The sequence below is a fragment of the Falco biarmicus genome, chromosome 7 (assembly GCF_023638135.1).
Source record: "Falco biarmicus isolate bFalBia1 chromosome 7, bFalBia1.pri, whole genome shotgun sequence".
NCBI lineage: Eukaryota > Metazoa > Chordata > Aves > Falconiformes > Falconidae > Falco > Falco biarmicus.
The window spans coordinates 44,258,381-44,278,897 of NC_079294.1; the positions used below are offsets into that span (position 1 = coordinate 44,258,381).

The 20,517-nt window shown below is 40.6% G+C and overlaps 1 protein-coding gene across 1 annotated transcript in view; it reads left to right on the forward strand.

The window, feature by feature from the left end:
* The window catches only part of JAG2 (jagged canonical Notch ligand 2), a 72,505-nt gene that overhangs the window by 10,923 nt on the left and 41,065 nt on the right, over nucleotides 1-20,517 (forward strand). Inside the window, exon 3 of the mRNA XM_056347065.1 lies at nucleotides 16,114-16,168. Within this exon, the coding sequence (XP_056203040.1) occupies nucleotides 16,114-16,168 (55 nt within the window). The remainder of the gene's footprint in view (nucleotides 1-16,113; nucleotides 16,169-20,517) is intronic.

Consider the following 20,517-nt stretch of genomic DNA (forward strand, 5'->3'; position numbering starts at 1 on the left):
CCTTATATCGCAACATGGAGTTCTTACTGTAACTGGCTGCATGGAATCACTGAAGTCTAGAAGTCAGGCTGTGTTTACTTGCAGTATTAAGAGCAAGTATAACTACCTGCTGCCCCTCACTAATAATTGGGTTTTGTATGCAACAATGAGCTGATGGCACCTCCTGTGTTGGTAATAAACTGTTGTGTAAACCATATGTTTATATATAGGCCTAAAATGTTTTAATGTTGTATTTGGCTGTTGGAGACCTTTGTTGGACGAGACTACTTGTTCCTATGGTTCATCCACACAGACCAGCACTTGCTTCTATTGGAAAGTGAGGAAGGGAAGGAGGTAGAGAAACTGGAATATTTAGACTTGCATACACACTTAAGATGTTGGTTGTCAGATATTTAGTGCTCCTGCATTGCCTTCTCATGATTGCTGTTAAGCTGTGGTAAGTTCACTGTTGTGTGCTTTATAGCTTGCAGTTGCTTTGCATCTCCTCTTGCTCTGTGAGAGGTGAAGAGTAAAGTGGTTGCTCAAACCTAGCTGGTGACAATTCTTTAGAGGTTAACTTCCAGAGTTCAGATTTTTTTTATTTTAACGCTGCATGTCCTGGACTTAAAACTGTACTGTCAGGTCATAATTGTCATAGGGTCTAGACAGAACAAATTGTTGCATGTCAACAGATCTTCTCATGCTGTTTGTATCTACTCCCAGGCCACTGCAAATGTAAGGTAAACAAAGTAACCTTTAGCTGGCAGGAAAAGATACTCTTGACTTGTGGCAGCTCGCTCTCAATGATAATTTTGGTTGTCCCTACCGAATCCTGAAAGTCCAGCCTAAGGGCTTAGTCTGTGAAACTTCAGCTTGCCAGGAGTCTGGAGAATACAGAACATGCAGAAGGAGTCAGTGGCAAATAAAGTATTAAAGAAACTGAAAAGTATTCACTAGTACATATTCATGAGTTATGAGTCCAGCTTTGGACTAGCAAAATTAGTCTCCAGGGTTTTTTTAATGTTAGTTTGCTTTATGTGGCTTCATTCTATTCTCCATTGATACTCATCCTTATGAGGAAGGCTGTAATATTGGTACCCACCAGAGAAGTAACTAGGGGTCAACAATGAAATGAACATAAAGTTTTGCTGAGATGATCTCCCTTTCATAGCTTCCAGATCCATGTCAGTGGGAGAAGGGAAAAAGTAGAGGAGCACTCTTAATTCACTTGCTTAGAGTAAATTTACAGGGCAAGTGCCTGCTTTCAAAGGTTGTTCCATGTACTTTGCTACACTTAAAGCTTTCCTTCCAAAAATGTGTCAATTTGTGGGTTTTGCCTGCTTTGTGGTAAAAGAAAGCTATATCAGATCCCTTCCAGTTTATATTAATCTCAAAGATATGGTTTTATATTAAAGTTCTGATGCTGCTTTGTTATGATGGGATTGATCAGGTCTTGGTTTTTATATATTCAGATAGGTATCTTTGAATTGTAGGCTACATGTATTGTATGCTGCATTCATTTGCTGCTGTAAGCTGTTCATTTTTAATAGTAATTAAAAACAACATAGTGGTTGGTGCTGCAAACATGTGATAAAGATTTACTGTAGCCACAAAGTGCTGTTCAGAAGATTCAGTCTTGCTGCTGGAATATGATACAAGTATTTGTTCAGGAACATGCTTATAAACTTTTTTCACAGCTTAGCTCTGGTGCTACCATGTGTATTTAACTAAGTGTGCATGTCTGTGTGCAGAATCTCTCTTTAATCCTTTATTCAAGTTCCTTGTGTATGATCTACATGAAAGAGTTTGCACCATCTCTTACAGTGGTGACTTGTTTTTCTTTTCAACTTATTCCTGTAAATTTATGGAACACAACAAGATACAAATGTAGCTGTGGTTGTGTCTGTAGTGTCCTGGTTCAGAGCCGAGGAGGTTATAAGGGAAGGTGGGCAGCTATCTATAAAGTTGAAATAGAGAAACAAACAGAAAAAAACCCACTTTGTCAGCCTCTTTGGCATATGCAGAAATTAAAAAATGAACTAGTGTTCAGTTTGGGGCCTAAACAAAGGACAACTTAAATGTGTTATCCCCTTTTTCTGGATGAACAACATTTTTGTCACCAACTGTGAGGAAATTTACAACCTGTTTGATAATTTTCATGTGAAAATGTGAAGTTCAAATTGGCTGAAGCTGTTGTACAGCTCATGTAGCAATAAAACCTAGACATTTGTGTTCCTTTATGGTGAACTATACAGATACCTGTGTTAGGAGTCAACACCACTGGAGAAAAATGATGCCTCTTTTTTGGAGCTCCGTGAATGCTTGATCAGGCAGCTGTTGCCTTTGCCTCGTGTGTCCTCTTTCATATGTGGCTGATGCTGCCCAGCTAGCTCCAGAGTTGACCCTGTTGGATAGGACTGAGAGCGTTGAAGAGGGCTCAGAAACCAGTACCCTAATCTCTGTGCTCCCTTAGGAACAGAGGCTCAGATGGGCCTCCCCTCTTCCTCGGCAAGACATTTAGGCTCGTTAGCTTGAATTAGTTTTGTGGGCATTTGCTTTTTCAAAAACAAGGGAAGGACTGCAGTGCTGTCAGCAGCTAACATTATTTGAAAGGATTAAGATTAAAACACTACTCTCTATTCCTGGGAACTTTGCATGCTTAGAACTTGGGGGCATATCTATTTTTCTGTATTTGCCCGCCCTCTTAGTATGCATATTTCCAATACAAAAGAGTGCATGCAGGTGTTCTGTGTTTAGAACAATAATTAAAGTATGTTATTACATAGTTAGTTTAATTCCCCCTTGACTTCAAGTTGAAATTATAACGATGCATGGCTTAAAGTGCCCAGAGGACACTAATATCCATGCCGCATGGAGGGGAGGGGAAGACCAGTATTAATTACTAGCTCATCTTTTGAATTCTAAACATTAGCATAAAACAAATCTTGCACTAACCATTAATGGGTCTTCATGGTTGTTACATACACTTCAAAAGAGACAATCTAGCTACACTTTCTTTAATGCAACAAGAAAGTGTATGTATAATGGGCTTAATTTATCTTGGATTTCTTCCAAAACTTTAGAAAAAGAGTAGAATGTGGATACTTGGTTAATGTCAAGTTTGTCTGAAAGGGTTCAAAGGTGGTAGCAAAGCTGAAAGCTCCTGCTTAAATCTAATAAAATGAGGTTAAGAGAGTACCCAGCTGTCTGCATGGTATTGTACTCGTACACATCTCTTTCTAAAATGCTTTTTTTCCTCTGTTCTCTAATTTCATCAATACTTTCTTCTGTTCTTTGCTGTTGGATTAACTCAGTGGATTTCTGGGAACTGCTAGTGCTAGCTTCAGCAGTGGTAGTGTGGACTGTATCTTAATAGATGGCAAAGTCATTAAAGTATCTTAAAATGTAAATAGCTTGTTTATTTCCTTTTATGTAATGATCAGGCAAAATATCTATTAAAACTTAATCCTGTGACCCTCCATCTAAACCTGTGTTTTCTGGCAGGTTTCTGACTTCCCCCCCCTCCCCAAAATCAGATACTAGCAGAGAAACATCTGCTGGAATTGCTAGACTTTCTCTTTTGTATAACTTCTTATTTAATCTCAGTTTCTGATCTTCATTAAAAATCAACACCTTGTATTCTCCCTGAATAGGATGGAAGGGAAGGCTATTACTTGAGGTTCTAGCAGGTTTGCAGGGTTGATGCATGTGGGGTTAATTTCATTTCCCTTCCTGCTGCTTCTGCTCTAGAACTGTGAAACCTGGGGAGGTTACACTAGGCTTTCCTGCTTTTCTCAAACAGGTACAATACAAACTGGTACTTGTTTGACTACCCTCAGGGTAAACTACTGGGATGTTGTCTTGTCTTTTTGTATGGTTGTAGTATACCATACCAAATTCTATTGCTTTGGTAGTGGTTACATTTACAACAGTTTTGTTTTGGTAATTGGCTGGTTTTTCTACTATCTAACTTATATCTTCTTATATCCCCACTTACTTTCCAGAAAACGTCAATGGAACAGACACGCTAACACCTATATCAAAGGATATTTAAAGATCAGTTAATTTTTAATCACATTGTGTAAAGGTTTCATGTTTATGGATGTGTTAGGTAAATTAGCTAGCAGAAGGGGGGCTGTGGCAGTGGAAGGGCTAATGCTTCTTGTGAGCGCGGGCATTTGCTGGTTGCATTAGCTCTGTGTGCATCATTAGCTCTCATCAGCCGTTTGAAACAAAGCAGAACGGTTTAAGACTGTTTTCACCTGGATTTTACTTTCTGTATGTATCACCCTTCTTTATAGTGTTGGTTGTTCTTCTGCAGTGGTTGTGTGTGAGCAGAGCATTGTAGTGCTTAGTCAACTGTGGAAGAGCTGACAGTTGGGTGAAGCTGTCCTTTTTGAGGCCAGTTTTCCATGCCTAAAGCTTTTCGTGGGGTGCTAGGCCTCTGTCCAGGAGATCTGAAGTTCACCTCCAAGATGCAGGCAAAATCTGCCATGCTCTTTGCAGATTGGGGTGTGTGTGTGGTGGGGTGGGCTTCCTTATGTAGAAGAAAAGCAGTTTTACTGAGTTGTTGAATGGTATTGAGTTTCTGGAAGTCTTTTCCCATGACTTGTTAGAGACTTGAAGGAGAAGGTCTTTTGTGGGTACTGACAAAGACGTTTAGGGCATTTTTTTTTCCTACTGGACAGTGTGCAAAAGTTCAAAGCAAAAAGTTGACCTGAAATAGGTTCACCTGTATAGTTATGGCTCCAGAAGGCCTGCAATGTCTTAATTCTTCCCCACCCCTGTTCATTTTGGTCTAAAATGTGTTTCCAGGGGTCACGAAGGAGTCTGATCTTGGCTCAAGTTCTGGATCTGTGTTGTCTGAGCCCAGGACTAAGCCTATAGCCACTGTTGGCCTCAGAGCTACTGAGGCAGATCCAAAGGGCTAAGCAGATATATCTACAGTTTCCCTTTATCAGGAGATTCTAGATATCCCTGCAGAGTATCTAGGATCATATTTTAGAAATCTAGGCAATTAATCTGGCTTGCTCTGGAGACTGGATATTCTTCAAAAGAAACATGACCAGCAGGTTGAGGGAGGTGATTCTCCCCCTCTGCTCGCAGGAGGCCCCGCCTGGAGCACTGCATTCAGCTCTAGAGCCCCCAATGTAATTAGGACATGGACCTGTTGGAGTGAGCCCAGAGGAGGGTTGTGAAGATGATTGGAGGGCTGGAGCACCTCTTCTATGAAGGCAGGTTGAGAGAGTTGGGGTTGTTCAGCCTGGAGCAGAGAAGGCTCCAGGGAGACCTTACAGCACCTGCCAGTACCTAAAGGGTGCCTGCAAGAAAGCCAGAGAGGGACTTTTTACAGGGGCCTGTAGCAATAGGACAAGGGGGAATGGCCTTAAACTGGAAGATGGTAGATTTAGATTAGATCTAAGGACATTCTTCACAATCAGGGTGGTGAGGCACTGGCACAGGTTGCCCAGAGCAGCTGTGGATGCCCCATCCCTGGAAGTGCTCAGGGCCAGGCTGGATGGGGCTTGGAGCAACCTGGTCTAGTGGAAGGTGTCCCTGCCCATGGCAGGGGGGTGGAACTACATGGTCTTAAGGTCACTTTCAATCCAAGCCATTCCATGATTCTTCCTGTAGTTTGTCTGGAATCTTGAGTAATGACAAGGATTCCTTACTATATTTGAAGACAGGTTTTATGGGTAGCAGTGTTGCATTTTGAGGTGGTTCGGTCAAGTTAGGGGAACTTCAGTAAGTCTGTGACATTTTTACTTTTTGTTCCACTTCAGCTTTAAAGTTCTTAACACTTCTTCTTTCTTGTTAGCTGCTATTTCCAGACTGTCACAAATACTCTTGCCTTCACAGCTTTTGTGCCAGTCCTGCTAACCTAATCTTCACCCTTCCTATTCTGTTCTTCCTCTAATTCCTCTTGGAGAATACAGGTGATGTTTTGAAAGCTGTTTGTTCCATATTAGAAAGACTAGTACCTAAGTGACTGAGAGGTCTGGCCTTTAATGGGGAACTATTTCTTGCTTGCTCTTCAGCTAGTGTAGAAGAACATGTCTGTCTAGAACCGTGATACTTGGCTCAGTGGCATACATACACATTACAGAATCACTTTCTTAGTGGAGTAAGAGTAACTAGGAGAAGCTCCAGCCACCTTTGGCTTTGGTTTTGACTACTGTAAAGAGAATAGCTAGTTTGGAGCTGAAGTGCCTAGTTATTTCAGTTACCTTTCTGTGTAAGCCTCAGTTTAGTCTTCCCCAAGGCAAATACTGGTTTTCTTATGGTTAAACCATGATTTTTATCAAAAATGTGCTGACAAATTTTTATGTGAAAAATTGCTATAGAATCAGTAGGCTTAGTATTTCACTTGACACTTGTCAATCTTCAGCTAGTTAATAAATGATAAATGCTTGCTGTATTTGTGCATTTCTTTTCTCTGGCTTTGGATGACAGTATGTTGTGCTTTGTGTCACCTGGCTTAATCCAGACAGTCTTTTAAGAGTGATTACCTTTTCCTCAAGGGGAAGTTTCAGAAGCCTACAGTCCTTTAAACGTTTATTCCGCATAGTAAGGTCCCCCAATTAATAGGTCTAGCTCAGCTCTTGTCTTTTTTCTGAATAGCATTTGCTCCATCTACTGCAATGGTTACATGGCTTGCTATGCATATATTGTGTACATGTTTTAGTGATTTTTACAATTATTTTATGTGACACTTCAGTACTGCAGAAAGGAGAATCTTGGTTAAATTTTTCAATTATGACTACTTCTGTCATGGCTTTCAAAGCAGAGTTCTGAGGTATAATTATAAATCTAATTTAGAACTGTTTTTTTACTTATCCTGGCTTCCCTGTCTTCCCCTCAAATATTCCTTGGTCGTGATTTTGATTACCCTGGGATAGATACTGATGGTTCAGACAGGCATACAAGATTCTACAGTGTAATTTTTTTTTGTACTTTTGTTTTAATGTCAGCCATCAGGAAAAGCAGAATACTTGCTTCACAACAGCACCTGTACTGAAACCAGAGTTCAGGGAACATAGGCAAATGTTCATGGAAGGCAAAGGGCAAGAATATGGAATTTTTTTTTTTCTTTTTCTTCCAAGCTCTGTTTTCAGCCTGGGAACTTTCTGAACTAGTTGTGGTTGGTCTCTGCTATGTATTGGTGCCATTCTGCCCTTGGATCAACAAAGCTCTTAAAACCACTTGGGCAATTCTGTGTAACATTTTGCCAAGCTTTGCATGAAGTGCCATCTTCTCTTCCTTCTTTTCTTCTCACCGTGGCTGCTGTAAGCTTAATTTGATGCCCTTTAGTTCTTTTCAAGAACAAGTAAGCGGATGATCTGTTCGTAACCATCCCCAGGGCCTTTTGTAGTGTTGTAGACATCTATAACATACTCCTGTTGTTTTTCTTCTAGGCTGGGAAGTCTTCACCAACACTTTCATTCCTCTCATGGAAATAACTTGATTCTATTTTCTTTCTTGTTGCTTTTCTCTGGACCTTTGATTTCTAACATCTCTGTCTTGAGGGGTGCTGTTCATCCCATCTCTTGCAAGAGGGAAAACAGGAGAACCCACACTGCTTCCCTCCACCTTCAGTTACAGAACCACATAGTGGCATAACACCGAACGTAGTCTTCCTTGGTTTTGCCCCTGTTCTCTAACCTCTCCTAGCCACGGTGCACTCTGCAACTGACTTCTGAATATTATATAGTGAAGACATGGATGAGAATGGGAAGCAAATCTCTTACTGCGATCTGATCAAAGAACTTGTTTCTAGCTAAGCGAGTTCCCTTCACATGCTGAATACAAGATGGCTTTGATGGATTGAAGGAGTAGCAGCTGTTTATCGAATTGACGGGTCACAAGACTTACGTTGTGAAACCTCAATTAGCAATACAAATTTGCTCAGAACCACCAAGTTACAGGTGTCATTAACTCAGGGTTATATGAGGCTGTCTGAAAATCAGTTTACATTCAGCAAGCTTGGAAGCTTAAATGACAAGATTTGAAATACTGTATTCCCATTATGAGAGTTGGTGCAAAGAATTCTTAAAGATACTGTGGAAAGAGAAAGAAAGAATTGGTAAGATTAAACTTTGTGTATGTTAGCCTAAGAACTAGTTTAAAGACCACCTAGAATGCCACTATTCTAGTCACTAGAATAAAATTGTAGCTACTGATCGTTTGCGTAAGATTAAATTCATTATTTTTTTCATGAGCTCTGTGCTTGCTCATATGGTTGGCACAAAAAAATAATCTATGTCGCCATTGATGTATTGATTACTTTTATAAATGAATACTTTTGTTGAGACTTGTGGCACACAGGATGTGACTGGAGATGCCACAGGCAGGAAGCATTTGCAGTAAAATAGAAGTGTTTCAACAGCACTGGTAAATGTGGTGGCTGGTAGCATAAATTGGCATTAAACATAGATACCGTTCTCATTTCTTGCTGGAAGCTCTCAGCAAAGGCAAGCTATCACAGGACCCCTTGTACCAGAGTAGCCAAGTTTTCACCGATGCCTTTTTTGTGTTTAGTTCCGGAAGTGTAAGGAAAATTATTTGGAAGCCAGTCCTATGGTGTTTGTTCAAATTTAAGTGACTACAGGTGACAGCTTGGACTTCAGAGTTGGAGCTTAATGTAGCTGAGTACAGCAAAGATGTGTATATGCTGGAATCAGGAGGGGGGTTGGAGTAGGGTGGGGATGAAGAGCAGATAGCTACAAAAAGCAGAGGCAGGAATTACTTCTATTCCACAGGACTAGCATTGCTGCTATGTGTGTAAGTGTGAAAGGCACAGCTTTAAAATAGGAATGGACTATCTAGAACCTTTAGTCTCCTGTGAGCTGAGAGTAGCCAGCAGGTCAAGGTTTTTCCTTCAGGTGGAGTCTTGACATGACTACTGCCTGGTCAGATCTCACACAGCTCTTATAAATAAGAAGATAATGACTTGCTTCTGGCACTGTAAAAACAGTTAGTGAGGTGCATGCTTCCCATTTACTCAGGGGTGCTGCTCTGTCTCCAGCAGCTGTCTGACAGGGTGCTGTCAAATGTCAGGGCCGGTACTGAGGTATTGGGAACAAATACTGCCTCTAAGACTTGTCATTTGTCACAAGGTTGAATTGGCTGAGATTTGCTTAGAGTTGTGGAGTCTTTCCTTCTGATGGTTTAGCTTCTCATATGTGGGTGGATCTCCAGTGGTCTTTCTCTTGACTTTGTATGTGGTCTGAGGTGATTGTGTTAATGTCCTCCCTTGAGGAGCTCTAGTTGGAGATACGGCATTTTGGCCTCTTGTGAGCTACCTGAAAATAGGTCATTGTTTCTACAGGCATTAGCTAAAGCTGATATGTGACTTAAGATGACTTTTAGAACTCCACAGCTAAAATGTTTGTTGTCCTGTGATATATCAAGGACCCCTCATACTGAGAAACTCCTGTTGCATTCTGCCATTGCAGCAAGATCACAGTATCTTCAAACCTTCATTTGAAGATCTTCCTATAGATATATCATCTGGTAAACTATGTCATGATCTAGTAGTTCTATCACCTTGGAAAAAGCACACTATGCTCCTGTTTCAGAACATACCAGGCACTGCCAAATAGATGATGTAATGCCCCTTTGAGTTCCTCCTTGAAGTTGTTTTATCTTTTAGATGCATGCAACTGGTTGTTGGTAGGATTCTTCTACCTAGTTGCTGGGTAACTTTCTGTAACTGAAGGTGAGTCTACCTGCATGTTAAATTTCATGTATCAATTCCAAGACTGACTCTAACTTATTCACCTGTTGTTTTTATTTGTGCTCATTTTGCAATGAAATGAGTCTTAATAGTCTAGACATCTAGGTTTCCTCCTACCACCCCCATACGTGTACACACATGCACCCCCCTTCAGTTTTGACTTGGCTTAGTTTGGGGTAGGAGTGGAATGAGGTGTTCAAACTCATGTAGGCAGAGATAATCTGCCTGTTGGCTGCTAACCATGGCAAAAAATATCCCCCTTACACCCCTGGTTTTGCAGGCTTCCTAAAGATTGTCAGGTGGGGCTAACTGGTAGAGTTCCACTCACACAACAGGAGGGCTCCAAAGTTTGTAAACATTGTCTTGCTTTTGTGACTGGGCCAGAAGGAGTATAACTGCAGTAATTGCTCTCAAATAGAAGGCTTCAACTTGCTCAACAGCTTTCTGCTATCTGCTGCTGATGTAACCTGGCCTTCCACAGCATTCCTAACAAAATGTGATTGTTTGGCCCTGGTTTCCAAAGGGAAGGCTTTTGTCTAGGACTTGCTACGCCAGTGGTGCTTGCCTCTCAAAAATGAGGGCTTAGAGGATGGGCATCCCTATAATTTTGTGTGATGGAATAGCCTCTGAGTTCAGCAGACAAGTTTTTGCATGTGAGTGTGGCTGGAATACCCTTCAAGTTTAAAAGAAACACCACCACCGTCACCACCCCAAAAAGGGGAGCACTTATTCTTCAGTAAAGGTTTCCATTATGGCTTTATAATGTCTGCTTCTAAAAGGTCAACCTGCAAGCTTGTTCCATCTGTTGCTGTTAAACCTGTGTTGAAGATGAGTCCCGGACCTTCTAGAATCATTCTTTGTGTTTTCCTTACTCCTTTTGCACCTCTGGGTTATTCATGAGGAAGTTGTAAGAACTTGGTGCAGAGCTCCTGGGGAAGGAAATGTAATATGCTTGCCTTGAAGTCAGCTTTTTCCATGGCAAGCAGGCTGCTTGGGGGGGAGGAAGAGGGGGAAGCCCCTGGACCTGTGCTTGCTTCACTTCTCTAGAAGTTTCTTTGGAAAGCAAGTGTGAGTTGATTGTGCTAATCAAGACTTAACGGACTTCATTGCAAGACATATTGGCAATGACTTCTTCCAGAAGTTACAAAAATTAGACTAGTAATAAGGATAGTGATAGGCTGCTGTTTGACATGTGTTTGCACTTGAAGTGCTCAAATACCAGTGTTGCTTATCCTTGATCGCAATATGAAAGGAAATGTATTGACTGGTGATGAGACTGTACAGTTACTGTGTTACTGAGAAACAGGAAGATAAGGTGGGCTCTGGATTTTTTCAGGAACCACCCTTTTTTCTACTTCACAGACAATTCCTGATGTCTTCCAAGGTTTTTACCTGTAGAAAGTCAGTCCTTTTATTCACATGAAATTGGTAATTCTTTTTTAGGATAAAAGAATAAAAGCATTTTAATACAAATAGCACAATATCGATGCAGAAAACATTGATTTCTGTTCAACCTTCACTTTTTGCTTTTTTCAGACTTTGAGTTGGAGAACGTAAGTTCTATACCTGACTGAAAGTGCTGTCAGCAGATTGATCATCTTTCTTGGGATTAAAAGTCTGATATGTCTTGTTTGTCTACACCCCACCCCCACCCCGCCTTTGAATGTCAATTTGCAAATATCAAAGTAATAGTAATAGTTTGTGAAAAGACAATGCCAAACCAATATTACAGGTCTGTTTCCCCCCTCCCCAGAAAGGAGGTCGCTGGGATAGTATGGGGAGTGTTTTGTTTAGTGTAAACAGTGGAATAATGCTTTGAAGTTGCTTTTGTCAACACCAATCCTGAGAAGAAAAACACAACTGCAGCAGCATCACTTGGATAAACAGGCTTAATCTGTATCTTTCCAAACTACTTGGCATTATCTGTACAGTTAACTCCTACAAAACAGTGCTTTAGTAAGGCTGTACTCTCCTGCAGAAGTGTGCTGATGCTCTTCCGACTTGTAGCCTTTAACATCTTCTATTTTATGATTTGACAAGTGCAAATACTGCCTTATGTTTAATTCTTTCTGGAAGAAAAACCTAGACACCAAAGTCAGTAGAATCAAGTGCATTTTCAGTGCTATTGTTCACCACCATCCCTTCCCCCCACTTTCAAAATATTTTCTAAGTATTTTGCTAGTACTAGTTGAACAACAGACAGTACCTCACAAAGCTTTTCTTACATATAAGAACAGACTGGAATGTGCATGTCCTGTTGTGAAGTGTTAGCTGTACCAGCCTACAGCAAGAGTTTTGTGCAAGTTCGAATAGAAGTGTGTGCGTACATTATGTGTAAGAGACGCATGAATTTGGGGCATTCTTAGGATACTTGTTAGAAAATGAGAGTCTTCTGTTAGATTTGTGCTGGAACTTGAGCACACTTAGATCTGTATCAATAGCCTCTGTGGAGAACTTATTACCTTAAATAGCTTTTAAGCTAGCCTGGTGTTTTTAATGATACATCAAAGAGCCAATACACTGCTGGATGATGTGAGGGGTTTAAAGATTTGCAGTATGGGTAGATCTTAGATTCTGGGCAAGAGCTAAAGTAATGAAAGTCCTGCAATTGTTTTCTGTAAGTGCAATTAAAGATGTTTTCTGGTGTAAGTATCTGTGCTACAGAAGAGTGAGTTGCAGTTGGTACTAGCAGATGTGCTGGGTAGTCTGTGTTAGACTTTATGTCAGAAAGTGCAGACATGACTAATGCAAGCCAATGGTGGAGCTTTTATAAAATAAGTATGTCTGTTACATAAGCTAAAAATATTCCTCAGAATTTATATCAGTGTTATAAGTGCAGCCTATAGCTCTTACTGTGGTTGTTGGGCAGGTTTACAGTGTTGAGTGAGTGTATGGATATCAAAATTTCCACTAATAAATGTTTTTTGATAGTCAGACGTTTGATAGTTGAGCAATAACTGGAGAGCTCTCAGTGCAGCATACCATGAAAGCTTTCAGTAACACGGCTGCTTTGTAAATTTTCAGCTGTTGTTTTGAAGTGAAGTGCAAAATTCAAAAGAATTTAGGCAGATTTAGTGGAAGACTTGTGGTTGGGGGTGAGAAGTGTTTTTGAACCATAGATTAAGGATCAGTTTCCTGTTTTGAGATGTAGTAATTGTAACATGATGATCCATCATGCTACCGTGGTGAGGAATTCCTCTTTAAAGTTACTAACTAGCTGGAGGGTGAGGAAAAGACGACAAGTTGGGTTTGTGAAGTTAACTGTCCTCTCTAGAGGTAGAATAGCCACAAAAATCAGTTTCTCTTCTGGTTACATTATTCCTGTGCCTGTTGGGGATTTTTTGAAGGGTGACTGTGTAACTGTCAGTAGAAAGCGGGAAGTTGCACAACTGAGAACTGTCCCAGCTGGAACTGATCTTCCAGTAAATACACATTTGTCTATCAATACAGTTTATTGCCATTTGAAAAACATCTCTAATTTCCTGCAAGTGTGGCTACAAGCCTTCCTAAAATGTTACCCTCCACATGCTTGCTCACGTGTAAATATCCAACTGGTAGCCTGTTAGCCCCTAAGCAGATGTGGGGAAACTGAGGCTATGGGGTGCTAGTAAGTGAAAGGATTTAATAGTCTAGGTCTTGTCTTTGTTTGTGTATGTTCTTTAAGCTTTTTAGAGATGGGCTTATAGCTCTTGATGGTCACTAGCGAGAGGGTGCTAAAAGCAAATGCTTGAGACCAAGCCTGTGCAAGCTGGGGCTTGCAGAGCCACGTCCCTGCCTTGCCTGCCACCAGGAGGCAACACGGGCTGCAGGGGTCACTTGTTTGACCAAAAATGCAGTTGTTTCACATCTTGGAAGAAGAGCTGTGTGCCAGTCATAGATGCTTGTGACATACTGTGAAGTTTTTATAAAGTAGTAAAGGAATATTTTCAACTCCAGAGTCTATGCCAGCTTAGGTGGTCAGATTTGCCACCAGAGATACTTATTTTACGCATCTTAAAATTGGTAGAATGTCTCTTCATCCCCATTCACACCTTCCAGCATGAGCGTGCAGGAGCAGTGTGTTGTGTGGAACTCTTTACCCACAAGAATTCTCTAGCATCCTAGGCAAAGATACAAATCTGCTCTCAAGTGGAATGATGGGAAGGCATAATTGACTGATCAGTTTCCTAAGCTGGACTTGCTGTCTTAATTTTTTTTTTTTTTTCTGCCTTAGCCTGTGTGGGCAGTCAGATGCAACAGCCAATTTGCAGTAGGAAAGACCAGCATTTATATAAAAGTGAGTAAGTGGACATCTGGGAGCACTTGAGCACTATTTTGTATTTCTAATACAGATCAATGGAACACAGGAAAAACTGGGGGAATATGTTAGAAGATAAGTTGTTAACAGGAGAGGTGCATAACAGCTTTGGATCAGAATTCTGCCTAGGGCAAAATAAAGAGACTTGTAATTGACAGAAGATTACTATATGGTACGTATTTGCTGATACTATTTATTTTTCTGGTAGCAGTTTAGGAGGGGGGCGGTAGGTAGTGTTTTCAGAATGCAGTAGGATCCTGTCCTGCTTCCCTAAATGCTGAGACTGCAGGGGGGCAGGGAGAGCAGGGAGCTGGAGGGTGAAGCTACTGAAATGCTCCACTAACATTTGTTTCCAAAAAATTTGTGGAGTTGTTGCTGTGGTGTCGTACCTCAGAAGTACAGGTGTTTACTTTCTAAGCTGATCTCAATCAGTTGTCCTTTTCCAAAGGCAGTTCCAGTTCAGTATGCCTCTGTCCAGTATAGTCCCTGCTGACCTCCCTTTTTCCCTCCTTCCTTGAGAGTAACCTAAATATTTACCACTAAATTTTTATCAGTTTCAATGATGGAAAATCATCTTCCCTACTATATGTCTGAAGCTGAAAGTAAGAAGAAAAATGTTTTTCAAAGGCATAATTTATAGTTTATATGTTAATGTAACTCAGCAGTAGGAAAATATGTGCTCACTTAAGTGCCCTTCTGAATAGACTTAATCCCTTGCTCTAGTCATGAAAGACCTTGGGCAAAGAGCCCGTCTGCTTAGGATGCTGCACTGATTTGTCTTGTTGCTGCTGCTGTTCTAAAATAGGGATATTTCAGTGTTGTGGTCAAGCCCCTCCTCGGTGGGGAGGCAAGAGGCATAGAAAGCACGAGCTATCTCGAAGTAAAAATCTACACCTCTTGAGATAACAGTAACAGAGTCCTAAGCACCCTATAAAAGATAGCTGAATTCTTACATAATCCTCATCCTAAAACAGTGCTCTTAATTTCTTGGCTGAAAGTCCCCAGGATCATGTGAGTTTGTAGATCATTAGCCTGTGAATTCTGCGCACATTAAGGCTTGGCCTTGCTGTATTTAATGAGCTTCAGGTTTTGGTGTGGCTTGCCTCTAAGCACAAAGATGTATACATGAGTGTTTTAGGATAGTGTTGCAATGCAGTAACTGTTCTTGGAGGGTTTTTTCCTTGGTTCTAAATGTATGTGAGAATCTCTGTGAGCTTGGTGAAGTTGAAAAATAGCGAAGTTGGAAGAATTTGACAGCTACTCATGTTAAACTCAAAACAGGCAACCATTACATGTATGCATAAGGTAACTTCTTCCTAAATAAGTTTAGTATTTGAATATCAACAGCTAACTTGCATATTTGGTCATAAAACCAAGAAAAATGTCTAAAGCTATGCTTTAGTGAAGTAAAGCCTTCGTGCTCATTCCATATAATTTTAAAACTCTTTGAAATCATGCTTTTCTTCTTTCCTCAGTGGAAAGTGTACTACCCAGTGCACTTCCATTAACAGTGATGTTCCTGCTGTGTCTTTTGCAGGTCCATTTTTCACACTACCCCTTTCATAAGAAAAAACTCTGAATTTTTGATAGATGCAGGGTGGAATTTTGTGTGTTTCTTCTTCAGATATATATGTTTTTCTAGAATACAGCAAAAAAATCTGTTGGATAGACATCTCCGTAAAGGATGGCTCTGGTTCTATTCGGTTGGTTTCTTTTGTTGTGTTTTTTTGTCTTTAGTACTTAAGTCTTACATATCCTAGCTGTTTTCCAGTGCTCAGAATGCCTCACTTCATTCAAACCTTTTAGGGCTAGCTGAAAATTAGTTGCAGTGGGAGGAGAAGAATAATAATTCAGTTCTTGGTGTGTGTGGGATGTTTTTTGTTTTGCTGTTAGCATGCTTTGCCCCATAATTTTTAATACTGTTACATTTCATGCTTTTGAGAAGATGCCTGCAAGGGCTTTCACATGACAGCAGAGAAGTAAAATTTGTAACTGCTCTCAGTTGGCTTTCTTGTTAGCAGCATTATCTGTGTATTCCAAATCATTGTCTGGTGTGTAACTAGTTTTTTTTGTTACTAACTACTGTCTTGTTTCTTTTCAGAGATCGTTCACATTAGTAATAGAAGCATGGGATTGGGATAATGATACAAAAGCTGGTGAGTATTTTATGTAAAACTTTCAGTTCTTATTACTCTGAGCTGTATGTACACAGACTGGGGAGAAGGGAAATGGTATGCTGCTGCAATTAGCCATCTCTTCAAATCAGTCTGAATGCAAGCGTGTACAAATCCAGGCAGTGAATATTGGGCTAGGAACTGTGAAAAACTCTTACTGATAGGAAGAAGAATGAACAATAGTAAGTGAAGGTTGTAATACATGACTCTTGATAATTAGCTTTTAAAAAATGTTTAAAAATCTTTGTAGGCCTTTTCTAAAAGGAAAGCAATCTGTACTGTGGAGTTGTACTTCACATTCTACTCAGTTTACCCATAACCACGTTATGCAATACTTTTCATGATCAGGTAAACAAATAAGCATTCTTGCTTCCCATAAAGAAACCGTGCTTGATGGTTTTGATTAGTGTGTTCTAAATCCTGGTGTGATTCCTTCTCCTTTTTGTTTCTTCTGAAGTACCGAAAATTACCTTGCAATTCTGGTCTGTAAGTGCTAAAGCTCAGTATCAGAGCAGGGTTATTGATCTGAAAGAAAACAAAGATTATTGTATAATACTTCAAAATCATATGAAGGTGCTGATTGCCATATTGTTGCTGATTTAGGACTCCAGCTTGAACCTAATATTTGGTAGTGGTTTACAAACCTGTCTTAAAATAATTGGTGCTTTTGGCTGCAAGTGTTGTGAACTTCAGGCTTTTGTTGTGGTTAATGATGGACTATTTAATCGAGACTGGGATCAATATAGAGGAAGATAAGTGTTTGGGCATTAAGATAGGAAAGGTTTATATCCCAAGTCATCATCAGTTTCTAATTAAGGTTCCATTCTCTGCTGCTTCACTGACCATCCTTATCAAGATGTATCAAATTAAATAGATAAAAAATAAACAATTGGAAAAGCTCAACTGATTTTAAGGCTATGTGAGAGTTTCCAGGTCCTTTTCTTGGAAGATCAGGACCAGCTCCACTTGCATTTTCCTGACAGACTTTCCTAACTTAGATTTATTTTTTTTACATACCTTATCTCCACTGATAGACAAAGTAATGATGAGTTTGTAGTTTGTTCCTGTGCCCTTCCTCTGTTAGAATTAAGCTTCTTTTGTCTTGTTGTTTAACAGCTCCTTCAACCTTTTCTAATAGGTATATTTTCTTTAGATCTCTGGTAATTCATGTTGCCGCAACCCTTCAGTTGGTCCACAGCGTTCTTGAATGCCACTTCTTGAAGCTGGACATGGTATTAAAAATGAGATCTTGTGTGCTGAGCGGAGTAGGCCTGAATCTTGAATAAATTTAGGTACCCTACGCAGCAACAAACTGGGGGAGTCCTTTCGAATGTTTTGTTCAAAAAGTACTTCATGAAGTTAACTTCTTTCACTAGTTTCCAGCTTGGGAATAATTTACCTAGGGGCAAATAGTACAGCGAATATTGAGATACTTGTGCCCTTGTTCTAGGTGGCATATGGGCTCATGAGGTGGTGTAGAAGAGAGTGAACACGAAAAGCTTATCCTGCAAAACAGATCTGTATGCATTTAAGTGCTGAATTTTGTTTTTTAATAAGCTACTTAATGGTCTTGTAACTTGCTATGTTTATGTCTTAGAGTCTGTAGAATCCTCTGGCAAACATGTAGCTTTAAACCCCAGGTTTCTTCTTAAGTACACTTGGTAAGGGCATGGTAACTTTAAGCTTGTGTTAAGTCTTTCTTATGCTTTCTAGTTTTTAATGCAGCTCTAACAAATCTATTTACTTGCATTGATGTAGTTTTTATGGTTTTTTTCTGAACTTCAAGCCAACAGGATATAGTGTTTTCTGGAGGCACAGTGGGCCATCTCCTTAAAGTTTCCGTGAACTGTGGGAGTCTATAATACAGCATCGAGTTACAGTTTAGCTCTCTTGAGAAACTGCTAATGGAAGGTGAAATTCCCTTTAATGTAGGCTGCTGGAGAGGTGCTGTTAAGTTGCATTGCATCTGAAACCTAGAAGGCTTGTCATGTGAATTTAGGAAGGCTGTCGTGGCCTGTGATTTGGCAGAAGACTAGCTAAATACTTGTCTTAGTTAAATGTTTCTGTAGTTTTACCAATTCCGTAATTGAGATTGTTGCTTTGCCGTGCTGTAATTTAGACTTGCATATTGGGTTCCTAGGAAGAATTCTTTAATGCTGGCTTTTTTTTTTTCCTTTGCATGGTCTTGGCACAGAGTCCCTCCAGTAGGTTTTGGCTTGTGAATCTGTCAAGATGCAAAGACACTTCCGTTATATTTCTGCAAGGACTGCTGAGCTGCCAAACAGGGACAGATCAGTAAAAAAATCCTATGTAAGAGAACAGGAAAGGGAATATGGCAACTCCTCCAGAGAAGAGACACTATCTGCATCCTGGAGGGGATGAAGAAAGAGTCTGTGAAAAGCCGAACTCCCCATCATATCCTGAATATTGTGCTGATCTCTGGATCAGATTACATGTGTCTTCTGTTGCTACTGTAAGAAAGATTAATCAAATTAATTGTCAGAGTCTCTTTATAAGCTGATTAATTAGTTCCAAAGTCAGATTTTGCTCTTATTTAATGGGGATGAGTAAGGCTGAAAGTTAAATGCAGGTCCTGTGTTCTAGCTTGGACTCACAAGTGAGTATTTTGAAATACAACAACAGAAACAAGCCAACAAGCAAAAAAACCTCAAAACCTGGAAAGAAGAGTTTCCAGTGAACAACTTCAAGATTTTACAACAGTTGTCATTCTTCCCTCTCTCTGTGTCCTAGCATCCTGTATTTTTACTTGCACTCAGTGAAAGCAAGGCAGGGGTGCTCAGAGCAGATCTGTGAAGTACCTTCTCAACAAGAAGTCTTCCAGGGCAAATGTTTCCCCAGTACTTACAAACTATGGACTCTAAGAGGGGCTTTCAGACTCTGATTCCTGAACTACAAGTGTGCTTTTTTCCTCCTCTGAGCAGCAGGGTTGGCTTGGAGGTAAGCTCATGACACTATAATGTTACTGCTAGTTTGCTTTGAGAGTGGTGAGGAGGGGGAGAGGAAACTGCTTTAGATACAAAGTCACTGTAAAGGGCCTGTTCTCTGTTACCTGTCACAGCAGTTCAGGCTGCTTTCCAGGTAAGTCATTTGACTTAACAAGATTCTAGTTGTATAGCAGAGCTCTTGGCAATGCCTAACCCAGCACTGCCATTGTGAAGCAAGCTGGCATCTTAGCAATGCATATATATCTTAGGGGCAGGTGTCAAGAGGACGGGGCCGGGCTCTTTTCAGTGGTGCCCAGCAACAGGACAAGGGGCAACGGGCACAAACTGCAATGCAAGAAGGCCCATCTGAATATGAGGAAAAACTTATTTACCTTGATTGAGCACTGGCACAGGCTGCCCAGAGAGGCTGTGGGGTCTCCTTCACTAGAGACTTTTAAAAGCCCCTTGGATGTGATCCTGTGCAACCCGCTCTAGGTGAATCTGCTTTAGCAGGGGGTTGGACTAGGTGGTCTCCAGTGGTCCCTTCCAACCCTGACCATTCTGTGATTGTGTGATCTTCACATGTAAAGTAACTTTATTTGACCATGTCCACTGCAGGGATGCAGTGGTTGCCGCCTTCTGTGTTAGTCTGTAGGAGGCTTAATATGCCCTTACAGGTGTTTTAAATGGTTGCTTGAAAAAGGCTGAGGAGAATGTGCTTCCTGAGATGGGCACCTCCTGTTCCTTTGGACATGAAGTTCATGTGCTACCATGTGTGTGTTTCTTTGCAAACAGCTACCAGCATTACCTTTTGTATTGCCCTGTGAGTGGCTTGTTGGGAACTTCTGACCTCTGCTAAAAGTTTGGGTGCTGATGAGCAGCGTTCTTATCTAAGTGTAGCCATGACTCCTGATTGCAGTTACAGTTAAAATACCCTTCAGATAAGGCTTCCTCTTCCAAAAATCAGATGTCTTGGGAACATTAAAGAACCACCTTTTAGCCATCATCTCCTTTTATGCAAGCATCTGTGCTACTATCTGATTATCTAGAGAGGCTTTTGGAAGAAAACTTCTTAGTACAAGGAAGAGAAGCCTTACTGCTTCTGAGATGTGTGTGGGGAAGGGAGGTTTGAGTAGTATATGCTGCTTTTTTGACCAATAACCAGACAAATTCTGTTATGCAGCTCATTGCCTTTACTGACAGCTATAAATGATGTGTGTGACAGTTCCTAACACCATTAATTTTAATGGTAAACTGGATGCAGGGAGCAAACTTGTCTCATCAAAACAGTTAAATGTGGGAGACTGATTATCTTCAGAAACACTTTGGCATTGTGAGGGAGGAAGGAGAAACCTTGACAAACATGTTCCTGTGATTACAGATCTC